The sequence below is a fragment of the Mastomys coucha genome, unplaced genomic scaffold (assembly GCF_008632895.1).
Source record: "Mastomys coucha isolate ucsf_1 unplaced genomic scaffold, UCSF_Mcou_1 pScaffold15, whole genome shotgun sequence".
Classification (NCBI taxonomy): Eukaryota; Metazoa; Chordata; class Mammalia; order Rodentia; family Muridae; genus Mastomys; species Mastomys coucha.
Window position 1 is genome coordinate 167,971,349 of NW_022196897.1, and position 13,511 is coordinate 167,984,859.

At 44.2% G+C, this 13,511-nt stretch overlaps 1 protein-coding gene across 4 annotated transcripts in view; it reads right to left on the reverse strand.

Moving 5' to 3' along the window:
• Zbtb46 (zinc finger and BTB domain containing 46) overlaps window positions 1–13,511 on the reverse strand; it is a 97,402-nt gene that overhangs the window by 32,171 nt on the left and 51,720 nt on the right. For all 4 annotated transcript variants that reach the window (XM_031373076.1, XM_031373075.1, XM_031373077.1 and 1 more), the window contains one exon: window positions 5,301–6,270. In XM_031373076.1, the coding sequence (XP_031228936.1) occupies window positions 5,301–6,237 (937 nt within the window). In that variant the 5' untranslated portion in view covers window positions 6,238–6,270. The remainder of the gene's footprint in view (window positions 1–5,300; window positions 6,271–13,511) is intronic.

A 13,511-nucleotide genomic window follows, 5' to 3' on the forward strand; every position in this document is an offset into this window, starting at 1 on the left:
TCCACACAGCTGTCCTGTCTTTTCATTCCTCAGCCCAGGTGATGCATTCCACCAGACCAGGAGGCACTATTTGGACTTTCCTGGTAGGGTCCACACACTACCAGCTCTGCCAGGTACCCCAAGGTGACTAGAAACCTGCCTCAGCAATCTCCTCAACTCAAAAATGATCTAGAAGTTCACCCTGTTTTATGGCAAGAGCATTGTCCTTCTCAGGATTGGCAGGAGAGTGTGACCAACTTTTCCACCTCAATGGTCCTCCTTTCAACAAAGCCACCCCCAAAAGACCAATATTGCCAGTCTGGTCACCAGCTGCCACCCTAAACATTTTAACATGGTCCAGTCAGAACTGACTTCTATCTGTCATATTTCAGAGGAAAACCACACAGGCAAGATGATGAGCAGAGAAAGTGGAGAAAGGTGAAGCCCAGATCAGTGCTATGGAATGTGGGATGTAGGCAGGCTGACCCAGGTGATGTCACCTTCCCCTCAAAGCCACACCAGGCACAGAGTATTTTCTTTACAAAGATCAATTCTGAAGGAAAACAGAAGAGAAGTGGATCTGGGGATGAGAGAGGGGAGGGGCTGGAAGGAGTGAAGGGAAAGGAAACTGCAGTTGGGATGTAATGTATGAATGAAGAACAAATTTTAAAAAACAAAGATGATCAAATTTGTTATGCTGTCTAAACGACCGCATGAAAAAGTGACTTTATCAACAGCATAGTAAATGTCTAAGCCTAGTCAGCACTGATACTCTTCACAACCAAGAAATCTGTACATGTGCAACAGAGATAGGCTCACATGGTTTTTATCCTGTAAGTCTTCCTATCTACATTGTGTGGACCAGGATGGCTATGATAGTCTAGGAGGCTTTGAGCTCTCCCCTTAGCTCCCATTCACTGCTAGGATGCGATAGGAAGAGAACTGTAGGCTGCATCTGATCCAGAGAGGAATAGAAAGAGGTTCATCCTGAAAGCATGTGCCATCCATCCCCCAGACAAGGAAGTTCCACCGAGTGTGGTCATACTGCATCCCCAAATCCCTCATCTTCAGCTAGATCTGCACTGAGGTCCTGATCAATCCCAACATGTGCAGGTTCAATCTTCCCAAAGTCCAGTACATTAATTCAACAAAACCTTTAACTCTAAAATAGCTTCACATTTTGATGCCTGCAATGTATTTTAAGAAGGAGTGAGTGTAGCTGGAGGCCCTGGAATGTTTCTTCACCATGTCTGAGCTAGTTACTATTTCACCTCATAGACATGTCACTAGCTACCATGAGAATCATCACTGACCTCTCTTTGCAGATGGATCAGGGGAGGCTCCACACTAGGAAGCTCCAGAGAGGAATGATGAGTATCTAGCCAGAAGGCTTGCCTGTGTCCATCACATGGCTATGTACAACTGATATGCTTATTTAAGGCAGTTTCCACCAGCAAGCACATAAATGAAATCAGTTTTAACACTGCTTTTTCAGACCTGTGGGTTTTAATGCATTTTTGTTTTGAAAATCACTTGTAAAGTTAAGTGATCCAGGAACCAGGATAGGGATACACAGAGAGGACATGGCAAATGGTCAGGACCTACCTCTCAGCTCAGTTTCACATCTGAGCAACTGCTCACAAAGTCCTAAATGGCACCTGACATGTGTCTGTCTGCCTGATGTGTATCTTTAAAATAGAGCCTTTTCTCCTACTATAAATAATATATCAATCTCTAAGTCTTTAATGAAAATAGACTGACCTCTGTCAAGTGTCATGATTTATGTTTCCTAATCTTAATCTGAGAGCTAGGGTGGCAGAGGCTCAACGAATGGCACATTACCATGACATGCAGGAAGCATCCCACGCTGCAGCCTACATCTCACATCCTTATCTCAGCCTTCAGAATCCCCAAGCAAAGGCAGTTCACAGTTGCCTTGGCAACCCAAGGATTTAAGACTAAGGAAAGTATACAGCCAAAATCACTTGTTGGATTCTGAAAACACCTTCTGCTCACTGGCTGCATTTGAAACCTCCAGCCCACAGGCTCTGGAATTGTTCCACTTCCTAATTTACCATTGACTCCTATGGCATACATGCCCCCAGCATTGTCACTTGTAGGATAACTCATTCGGCACACACATGTATTCTGAGACAAGTGGAGGATGCCTCCCAACATCCTTGAGCCTCAAAATGTACCCCAAAAGTCTCAGCATTCACCAGGTTTGGGTCAAAACTGATTAAGCAAATCCAGGAGGCAGCCATCACTATCCATGTCTACTGCCCTAAGTACCTCTCCAAGGGACACCTATCAGGAAATGACTGACATTCTTCTGATTCAGTTCAGTCCATCCCTAGGGAGCATGGGGGCTACTTGGAGACATGTGTACATGTCAAGAGATATCTGTAGCTGTCACAACTGTGACAAATGTCACTGATACCTTGTCAGCACAGCCCAGGGACTCTGCTCAGTATCTTCCCAACCTCAAGATATCCAGCAAAGAAAATGACTCAGCCAAAGGTGGAGCAATGCTGAGCAAAACCAACTTTTACAAACATTTCAGAGTCTGGCTCTAGCTCTGTAGTTTGTAGCTCAGTATTGGAAGCACAAGGCAATGGAGAGCTTTAAAAATAAAACTGAAGTGTGTATAGAGGATTGTTCGGCAGTTAAGAGCACTTGTTCTTACAGAGGACTCAGGTTCAGTTCCCAGTACTGATATGGTGGCTCACAACCACCTTTTCCAATATCAGGTAATCCAACACCTTCTTCTGACCTCTGATCTCAATGAGCACTAAGCATGCATATGATGTACATATATACATGCAGGCAAAATATTTATACATATAAGATAAAAATTAAAGTCTTCCAAAATAATTTGTATTGCATGTGTTTGTGTATGTGTGTACATACATGCAGGTATGTGCCCATGCGGAGATCAGAGGACAACTTTGAGGAGTTGGTTCTCTCTCCTCCTATCTTTATGGAGGTCTCAGGGATCACACTCAGTTTGTCCAGCTTGTAAGATAAGAGCCTTTATATTCTTGGCCTCATTAATCAGCCCTGAGAATTTGAATGAGTAAGAGCAACAGAATGTCAAAGCAGAGAGGCCTTCCAGCACAGGAAGATTACTGACTGATCAGTACTGACTGATGGATAGAGTTTTCACTCTCAGTATCCACACCATGGTTTACAACCAATGATTCCCATAGTTCACAACTCCAGTTCCAGTGTATATGATGCCCTCTGTTGACCTCCACCAACACTAAGCACACACATGGTGCACACACATAAGTACCAGCAAAATATTTATACAAAGCTGGGCAATAATGGTGCATGCCTTTTTTAATCCCAGCACTCAGAAGGAAGAAGCAGGCAGATCTCTGTGAGTTTGGCACCAGCCTGGTCTACAGAGTTAGTTCCAGGACAGCGGGGGTGTTACACAGAGAAACCCTGTATCAAAAAGCAAACTCTAAAAACAAACAAAAGAAATAAAAACATACAAAAATAAATAAATCTAAAAAAAAATTTAGGTTCTGGAGAAGGATAGTAGTACAATATGAATATACTTAACACCAGTGAAGTGCTCAGTTTAAAATACTGACAAGAGGGGCTGTGAGATGGCTCAGTGGGTAAGAGCAACGATTGCTCTTCCGAAGGTCTTGAGTTCAAATCCCAGCAACCACATGGTGGCTCACAACCACCCGTAATGAGATCTGATGCCCTCTTCTGGTGTGTCTAAGGACAGCTACAGTGTACTTATAATAAATACATAATAAATAAATCTTTGAAAAAAAATATTGACAAGAAGAAGGGAGCTGGAGAGATGGTTAAAGTATACTGCTCTTGTAGAGGACCCAAGTTTGACTCCCAACATCCATGTTGGGAAGATCACATCTGCTTTTAGCATCAGTGGATACCTAGAATCATGTGCATATATCATCCCCATTTCCCCTCATGCACATGTAATTAAAAATAAAATAAATAGGGGGCTGGTGAGATGGCTCAGTGGGTAAGAGCACTGACTGCTCTTCCGAGAGTCCTGAGTTCAAATCCCAGCAACCACATGGTGGCTCACAACCACCTGCAACGAGGTCTGATGCACTCTTCTTGTGTGTCTAAAGTCAGCTATAGTGTACTTATGTATAATAATAAATAAATCTTTAAAAAAAATAAAATAAATAGATAAAAGTTTGGGCTGGAGAGACAGGTCAGCAGTTAAGAGTACTTGTTACTCCTCTAGAGGACCTGGGTTTAATTCCTAGTACCCACATGGCAGCTCACAACTGTCTGTAGCTCCAGTTCCAGGAGATTCATTTCATCAGGCATGCCTGTGGCACATATATATATATCTGTGCATGCAGATAAAATACCCATACACAAAATAAAATGAATAAATCTCCACCATAAATATAAGAAAAATAAAAGTTCTAAAAATCTAAGTATACGAGTGGTGGTATATGCATAGATGCTCACAGAAGCCAAATATATCAGGCCTCTCTGAAGCTAGAGTTACTGGTGTTTGTGAGCCGCCAGACATGGATGCTAGGAATTGAACTCTCATTCTCAGCAAGAGTAATACACGTTTGTGACAACTTGTGACATGAGACATATTCCTCCCTCAGTGTAAAGCTGCTTTCAGTTACATCCCAGTTTGAGGCAGCAAGAAACTAAAGACCAAGTACTACAAGAGCCAAGTCAAAGTTTGGGGTGGGGAACAGAGCTGAGATCCACTTTAGTCTGACTCTGTGTGGCCCTGGTAGAATCAAGGAAAAGTCAATGCATGAAGAAAAGCAGCCAACTCAAAATGGACGAGGTTGTTCAACCGACTCTCTACTGTTCCAGCAACAGACTCTACTACAGCTTATCTTGTTGGTTTCATGGGAGCCCCGAGCAGGCAGCTTCTGCATGCTAGAGCTGTATTGATGTGATGGATACACCAGGGTTGTTAGGGATCCAAAGTCATCTTAGCCTTTGAGTTATGCAGAGGATATTCCCTGCAGTCACACTAATTCACAGTGTTAGAAGCTGACCATAGGTGGTGGTGGCACACACCTTTAATCCCAGCATTTAGGAGGCAGAGGCAAGTGGATCTCTGAGCTTGAAGCCAGCCTGGTGTACAGAGTGAGTTCCAGGACAGCCAAGGCTATGTAGAGAAACCTTGTCTTGGAAAAAACAAAAAACAAAAACAAACAAATAAATAAATAAGGTGATTATAGGACGCCACTAGTGTGAATATGGGAATGTGCCACTTCGCCAACATCTGTGAGGTCATCACAGTGACCTGGGCTGCTTATACCCAGCCTGTAGCAAGAAAGGCTTACTTGAGTCTCGGCTGCTGAAAGGCCATCCTGATGTGGGCAGGAATGTGGGTACCGGAGAGCCAGCCTGGCTGTCCTCCTCCACCTGCTGGGTGATATGTCGGACAGTCTCTTTGTTTTTCCGATTCTTCCTCCGGCCTGAGGGCTGCCAGCCATCCCCAGAACCTTGCTCTGATAAAGAATTCTGTATTGCAGTGTCCTTGGAAGATGGAAGCTCACTCCCTCCATAATGTGATGGTGAAATCTGTTCTTCCTTGATGCGCAGAGACCCATAACCTACATCTCCAGGCCACAAAGACTGTGAAGAAATGTCATCAGGGCCATCAGCTTTGGGTTCCTGGTCCTCCTTCCCATAGCTGCTTCCTCCTTCATGACAGCTAGCAATGGCAGAGTCTCCAGAAGAATTGGCAGGACTTGTTCTCCGAGCCAACCATGGGGAGATGCTCCTTCCAGCCATCACAGCTGAGATCAACGCCTCTGTGCTGTTGCTGGCTGGGGTGCCAATCTCAAATTCTGAGAGTTCATCTGAGGCATCTGACTTTATGCTGATGTCCAGTGCAGCCTTGATGAAATCATGGCAGGCCTGCACAATGTCCGTCATCTGTAGGAAGCTGGCAGCTGACATCACCTCAATGACATTCCTACTGGTGAGAGCCAGGTGGGCAGAGTACATGAAGTCAATAATGGCCTTGAAGCCCTGGGCTGTAACAATGTCCAAGTGAGTGACAGTAGCCTGGTCAGATGTCTTCTGTACCTGGCAGTAGAGCGTCTTAAAGTAGCGGCTGCTCCCAAGCAAAACGTTCTTGTGTGCCTTGAAGACCTTGCCCTCCACCACGACACACGCATCACAGAGGACTCCGTGCTGCCTCTGCTCATTGAGCTCTCGAAGCAGATGCCGGTAGTGAGAAGTGATTTCCATATCTTCCTTTCGGTTGTTCATCTGGGAGTCTTGCTGCTGTATCTTCTATAGACTCTGTGGGGAGAAGAAGAGAACAGTTACCCACACATAAAACACATTTGCCGTGAAATGAGTCAAGGTAAATGGCAGCCATGGACATGAAGAGGGTCAGCATCCACCCAGCACACAGGCTGCCAAGCCAGGACAGAGTGGAGGCAATGGAGACAAATGCTGACAGCAGGCCTCATCATCACAGGCTCTGCAGCACAGATGAGCTAAGGAGGTATGACATCATGACCCATTCAAACAGCAAATGGCAGGTGGGTACCAGCCCTGTCCCTGGGCAAGATATCTGAAGAACTTCTAGGACTATAATGGACTTGAAGTTCTAGACAGAATTCTGCATACAACAGCTAAAATATCCAGACAAAATAAAGTTGCCCATCAGTAGACAAAGTTGTTTTCCCACCTAAACTGAAAAATTAGGTTAAACAACATAGCCTGCAGTCTTCACACCTCTCATTTGATGAAAGATCCTTAAAAATAAAGCCAGGCAGTGCTGGCACATGCCTTTAATCCCAACACTCAGAAGGCAGAGGCAAGTGGATCTCTAACTTTGAAGCTAGCCTGATCTACAGATGGAGTTCCAGGACAGCCAGGGCTATATGAAGAAACCTTATCTCGAAAAACCAAAACCCGCCAGGCGGTGGTGGTGCACGCCTTTAATTCCAGCACTTGGGAAGCAGAGGCAGGTGGATTTCCGAGTTCGAGGCCAGCCTGGTCTACAGAGTGAGTTCCAGGACAGCCACTGCTACACAGAGAAACCCTGTCTCGAAAAACCAAAAAAAGAAAAAAGAAAAGAAAAGAAACAGGCTTCACAAGAGTGGTCACTAAAACAGCCTGAATTCACTCTAGATTCCAACCTGAATATACCAATCTGCTAAAGTTGAATCACCCTGATTAGTTGACAAGGACCTGCGAAATTTTCCACTCAAACTCTCAGGACACTGTGAATAGTGCAAATATATCCATGACTCCAAAGAATGGAGGGTGGCAGCTGAAGGACCTGTCTTATGCCAGCCAATAAGGTGCCTGACCTTTCTGTGTGTGTTACTTTAAACCACAGACCCAACAGAACAAGCAGAGTCTAACTCCACGCCAAAGCTGGGGAATGAGAAACCTATTACACCAGAGGCTCCAGTTGGTGTCCACACACCCAAAGGGAGACAGCAAGTGTGTATGAGCTCTGTTCAGTCCAGTTAGCCAGGCAGTGAGGTCATGGGACCCAACATCTTCAACAGAAAAAAAAAAAAACACATGCAAACATGAACCCCTCAGATGTAAGTGGCAGAAGTGTGATGTACAGTGATGCTGGGGGAGGAGTGATAGGCACACTTGCTCAGTCACATGCAGCCTTCACTTTCCAACCATGAGAGTCATACCTGGCAAGAACAGAACTCTGTCTATCCAGCACTAATGGTAAAGGGTCCTCAGCTATAAGTTACAAACATGGATGAAGAGATGTCTCAGAAGTTAAGAGTATTTGCCACTCTTGAATAGGACCTAAGTTTGTTTCCCAGCACCTGCAACACCTTTAACTTCAGCTCCAAGGAACCTGATGCCCTCTTCTGGTCTTCTTGGGCTTGCAGTGGTGTATATATCCACATACACATACATGTAAATAAAAATAAAAACAATTTTTTTTTCAATTCACAGACCACATGAAGCTCAAGAAGAAGGAAGACCAAAGTGTGGATGCTTTGGTCCTTCTTAGAAGGGGGGACAAAATACTCACAGGAGGAAATACAGAGACAAAGTGTGGAGCAGAGACTGAAGGAAAGGCCATCCAGAGACTGCCCCACCTAGGGCTCCATCCCATACACAGTCACCAAACCCAGACACTATTGTGGATGCCAAGAAGTGCTTGCTGACAGGAGCCTGATATAGCTGTCTCCTGAGAGGCTCTGCCAGAGCCTGACAAATACAGATGGGGACTGAGCATGGGGTCCCCGATGGAGGAGTTAGAGAAAGAACTGAAGGATCTGAAGAGGTTTGCAACCCCATAGGAAGAACAACAATATTAACCAACCAGAACCCCCAACCCAGAGCTCCCAGGGACTAAACCACCAATCAAACCAGCCACACATGTAGCAGAGGAAGACCTTGCCGGGCATCAGTGGGAGGAGAGGCCTTGGTCCTGTGAAGGCTTGAAGCCCCAGTGTAGGGGAATGCCAGGGCGGGGAGGCAGGAATGGGTGAGTGGGGGAACACCCTCATAGAAGCAGGGGGGGAGGGGGAAATAGGAAGGGGGTTTCTGGGGAAGGAACCAGGAAAGGGGATAACATCTGAAATGTAAATAAAGAAAATATCCAATAAAAAAAACAAAAACAAAAACAAAAAGAAGGGGCTGGTGAGATGGCTCAGCAGGTAAGAGCACTGACTGCTCTTCCAGAGGTCCTGAGTTCAAATAACAGCAACCACATGGTGGCTCACAACCACCCGTAATGAGATCTGACACCCTCTTCTGGTGCATCTGAAGACAGCTACAGTGTACTTACATATACTAATAAATAAATCTTTGAGCCAAAGCAAGCAGGGACTGAGCGAGCGGACTCTACCGGAGTGGGAGCAGAATTAGCCGGAGCAAACAGAGATCCTAAAAGTCAACAACCAGATGAAGGCTCACAATTATCTGTACAGCTATAGTGTGTACTCATATACATAAAATAAATAAATAAATCTTTAAAAAAACAAAAAGAAAAAATAAATGTAAACAATAAAAATATAAAATATAAACAAAGAAAACTTATGAATTTTTAAGGACTTTATTGTATGTCACAAATATTAGCTTTTATATAAAGTAAATGTAAACTATGATTAAGAAAAGTTACAAGCAGGAGCTATCCTACTAGAGATGGGATACTTACTATCCACCCCAGCTTCCCATGTAATGACTGATGCCCATGGGAAAAGGCCAAATAGCACACCTTAAAATGCACAAAAGACTTCCAGGCACTGACTTAATTTGCTGCTTGATGTATTGAGGTAAGGAACAGATTGGGTAGAGTGCTTCCTTTGGTCCTATAGAGCTCTTTCATGAAGACTATTGATTTTAATGAAAATGTCAAACCATGACTAGACTAGTAGAACATGCCTATAGTCCCAGAACTAAAGAAGTGAAAGCAAGAAGATTTCATGTTCAAAGTCAGCTTCAACAAAGTCTGGATATAATTTAGATCTAGTGTTTCTGCCACATCCCAACATGATGGTTCTAGGCACTTTCACACTCAGGGCTGGTGACCTAGAGACTTGTTTCCTGCAAGTTCAAGCCACTCCTTATAGTGCCATAGAAGCCTTAGCTTCAGGCTCTTCTCCTGGGGCACATTCCCAGGGGGAAACAAAAGACAAAAACCAAAACCTCTCTGTTGTTTTTTTAAGTGTTTGTTTTGTTTTTTGTTTTTTATGTATATGAGTACACCGTAGCTCTCCTCAGATATACCAGAAGAGGGCATCAGATCCCATTACAGATGGTTATGAGCCACCATGTGGTTGCTGGGAATTGAACTCAGGACCTCTGGAAGAGCAGTCTTTGGTCTTAACCGCCAAGCCATCTCTCCAGCCCCTCTCTGTTGTTTTGAATGACACTTCGGATATAAACATTCCTCTCAAACATCAAATGCTTTGGCCACATTCAAACTTCATCTCACTTTTTTCTCACATCTGACTTAACTTCAGTTAACTATTTTATTTGAAATTCCCTTTATGTATTGGGAATGAAGCTTACTCGGCATGTTTTTCCAAGCCTTGGGTTCAATCTCCAGCACCATAAAATAATAATGATGACGATGGTAATAAAAACACCAATAAAAATGTTTTTGCTTAAAAATGTCACGAATAGCCCAACTATTCAGATTCTTTTATCAGTGACCTACAGACCCTACGGACTTGGAAGAGACTATGGATACAAAGACTTCTCTCATGATCACTTTCCTACAACTCTAAGGGAAAAAATATGGCACAGAAAAGATACATCAGTGACTAAACTCAGCCACCAGCAAGACACAAACATAAATCACGAGGGGCCCCTACACAGCCACTAGAGTGACCACAATCACAATGGACAGACATGAAAGCAACAGGAAACTTCATATGCTGCTGAGGGGAATAAGGGCGGACACAGCCATTTTTAAGTGATTGGCAGTATCTTGAAGAGTAGATCCAGATTATAGATGCCTGTAATTCCAGTATTCATGAGGCCAGGGCAGGAGGGTCATAAATTCAAAGTCAGCTAGAGCAAGATCTGTTATAAAGCAAGACCTTGTCTCAAAACATCAAAGCAGACAACACAAATGCCCAACACCACATAATCATGACTTACAGTCAGAAACAATGAAGTCTGAGGATGCGTGCACAAATATCAGTTCTACTCAACAGCTGCATTTGAAAATGGCCCCAATGCCCTTCGAGAGGTGAAGAGACAGACCCAAGAGAACATCCATCAACAGATCCTCTCATCAAAAAAAGGGACTCTAGGGCTGGCGAGATGGCTCAGCGGGTAAGAGCACTGACTGCTCTTTCGAAGGTCCTCAGTTCGGATCCCAGCAACCATATGGTGGCTCACAACCATCCATAATGAAATCTGACGCCCTCTTCTGGTGTGTCTGAAGACAGTGTACTGAGCTATAACAATAAATACATCTTTAAAAAAAAAAAAAAAGAAGAAGGGACTCTAATACAGATCTGTATTCCTGAAGGGGTCCCTGCACACCCTGACTGTTCCCACCTCAAAAGGATGGCTGCTAACATAAGTGTGCTGATCTGAGGAAAATAAACTGAAGGAGGGCAGGTCCCTCCACAAGAAGAGTTTGAGGAGGGTGTCCAAGCCTGAGGTGAAACAAGGGAGGAGTACTGAAAAGCTCATAGGAAACATCTGATAGAATAAAGAATCATCAAATTACACTTTATGCAACTGCAGTTTGAGATGTGTGTGTGTATGTCTGTGTGTGTATACAAATGATACTTCAATACAGCCCAGCGCTATAAAAAAAAATTGATGAAAAAAATTGGTAGCCCAGGGCCTCATGAATAGTAGTTAAGTATTCACAGCTGAGCTACACACCCTCAACACCCATTCGTTTAATTCTTTTTATTCTGAGACAGGATCTCACTAAGTTGCCCATGTTGTCCTATAACATTTTTCCCCTTTGGTTTTTCTGAGACAGGGTTTCTCTGTGTAGTCCTGGAACTCGTTCTGTCAATCAGGCTGTCCTCACTCAAGAGATCCACCTGCCTCCGCCTCCTGAGTGCTAGGAGCATGCATCATCACCTATCTTAACCTAGCAAGAATGACAGGTGTGCTCTATGATGTCTGGCAGAGAATCCTGTAAAGTTCTTGTTCAGTTGTGATAGGATGAATTGTGCCCCCCCCAACTTATGTAAATTCTACAGAATGTGACCACATTTGGAAGTAGGTCATCTGAATGTAATTAGTTAGGGTGAGGCCATGAGCATGGGCATCTGATATGATTAATATTAATGCCTTTTTGAGGAGGAAAAGCAGAGAGCACCTGTACGGATTCTGCCATGCCACAGGCAGGAGCAAAGTTCTCAGCACTTTCATAAATGCAGCCTGTAAGGACCAAGGGAGCAGAAAGTTCTGTGACTCACAAATTCAAGCTGAGGCATTTGTGACAGCCATATGACATTTCTACCAAGTAGCCACCCAATACCAGGGAAAGCAAAGGCTACCCTGCTTAATCTCTCCTGGGGGCAGGCCGGGGAAGGAATCCCTCTACATAGTCCTGCATGTACCCAAGCAAGAGCCAAGCAATCCTGGGCTGGGTCAGTCCTCTCCACACACTTAGATATTTAGAGGGCTCATTTTTCTTCTAAAAACACAAGATGAAGCCTCAAGTGACATGACATGGCTACATAAAGTGAATTCCACTACATCACATTATTGCAGCTCACAGTAGTCTTTTAAAAAGTTAAATAAACACCAGGCATGGTGGTGAACACCTGTAATCTGAGTACTAACTCAGAAGGCTGAAGCAGGAGGATTCAAAGTGTGAGACTAACTGGTGCTCTATGTTAAGTTCAAGGCTGGAAACAGAGGTTGGCAGGAGATGGGGGGAGGGGAAGAAGAGGGGGAAGAGTAGAGGGAGAGGGAGAAAGGGAGATTAAATGATCTCCTGACTGTAAAGCAAAACTCCAAAATGCATTAACTGATTAACTGTCATAAGACAGTGAGACATGGGCCTCACCCACATTTTCTCCTGGGAACAGAAACTGGTTCATCACCCGGTGGAGAACTTTGCTTCCACTCTGAAGCCAGTGTAATCTGAAACACAAACCTGTACCTGATGCCTGCCCACTCCTCTTCCCCATACACCACTTGTCCTTCCCTCTTCCTCTTGGTGCTACCCTTTCTCAGTTCCCTCTGCTCTGGCCTGGCTTCTCAAGCTGGGGCTACCTTGTTCCTCCCTCTTTGACCTGCTTTATGTCACATCCTCTCTAGGGGGTGCACCCCACCCAGATCACTTTAGCTGCTTCTCCTTTCTCACTATCTTATGATATTGGTTAATTTTTTTTTTTTTGGAATATTTCTTTTCAGTCAGGGGTTTGTTTAATTTTCTTTCCTACTTGCTTTGCCTGCCCCCTACCCCAGGACTCAGGCCATCAAAGACCATCTGGGTGAGGCAAGAGAGGAGCTCTAGGTCTCATCAGCACCATACAGCTCCAACCAGGTAGATAAGCATTGATGTTGCAGCTGAGCTGGTAACAGAATTGGGTGGAGACCATGACTATCCCAGCTGTGAGGCCAACTCCAGCAAATGATAGAGCCAGCTTGAGAAAGGACCAGACAGTACAGAAGAACATGGGGAAATCAGTTGAATTCTGTTACTTCAAGGGATATTGGAACCATGGAAAACCACTAGGTAAGGCCATGCACGAATATCCTCACTTAGGCTCTGACTCATGGAAAAGTGGCCCCAGAGATTGGAAAGGACCAACCAAGAACAGATCCCTGTTCCTGCCTCATCATCTAGGACCACACACTGGGAATTACCAGCTCTGTCCTCTGGCTGAAGGGAAATTGTTGTAGGGAAATTTCTCTGCTTTGTAGAATGGGAAAGGGGAAGATGTGAGCCATAGGATCCAAGAGTCCCTTTAAGCCTAGAATCTGCCTTCTATTCCTCCACCTTTAGACCATACCTAAGTTCAAAGGCTCAACTATATCATCTGTTGATGTACAAAGGTAAGAATGGGTCACATCTTTTTTTTTTTTCTTTTTTCTTTTTTTTTTTTTTTTTTTTT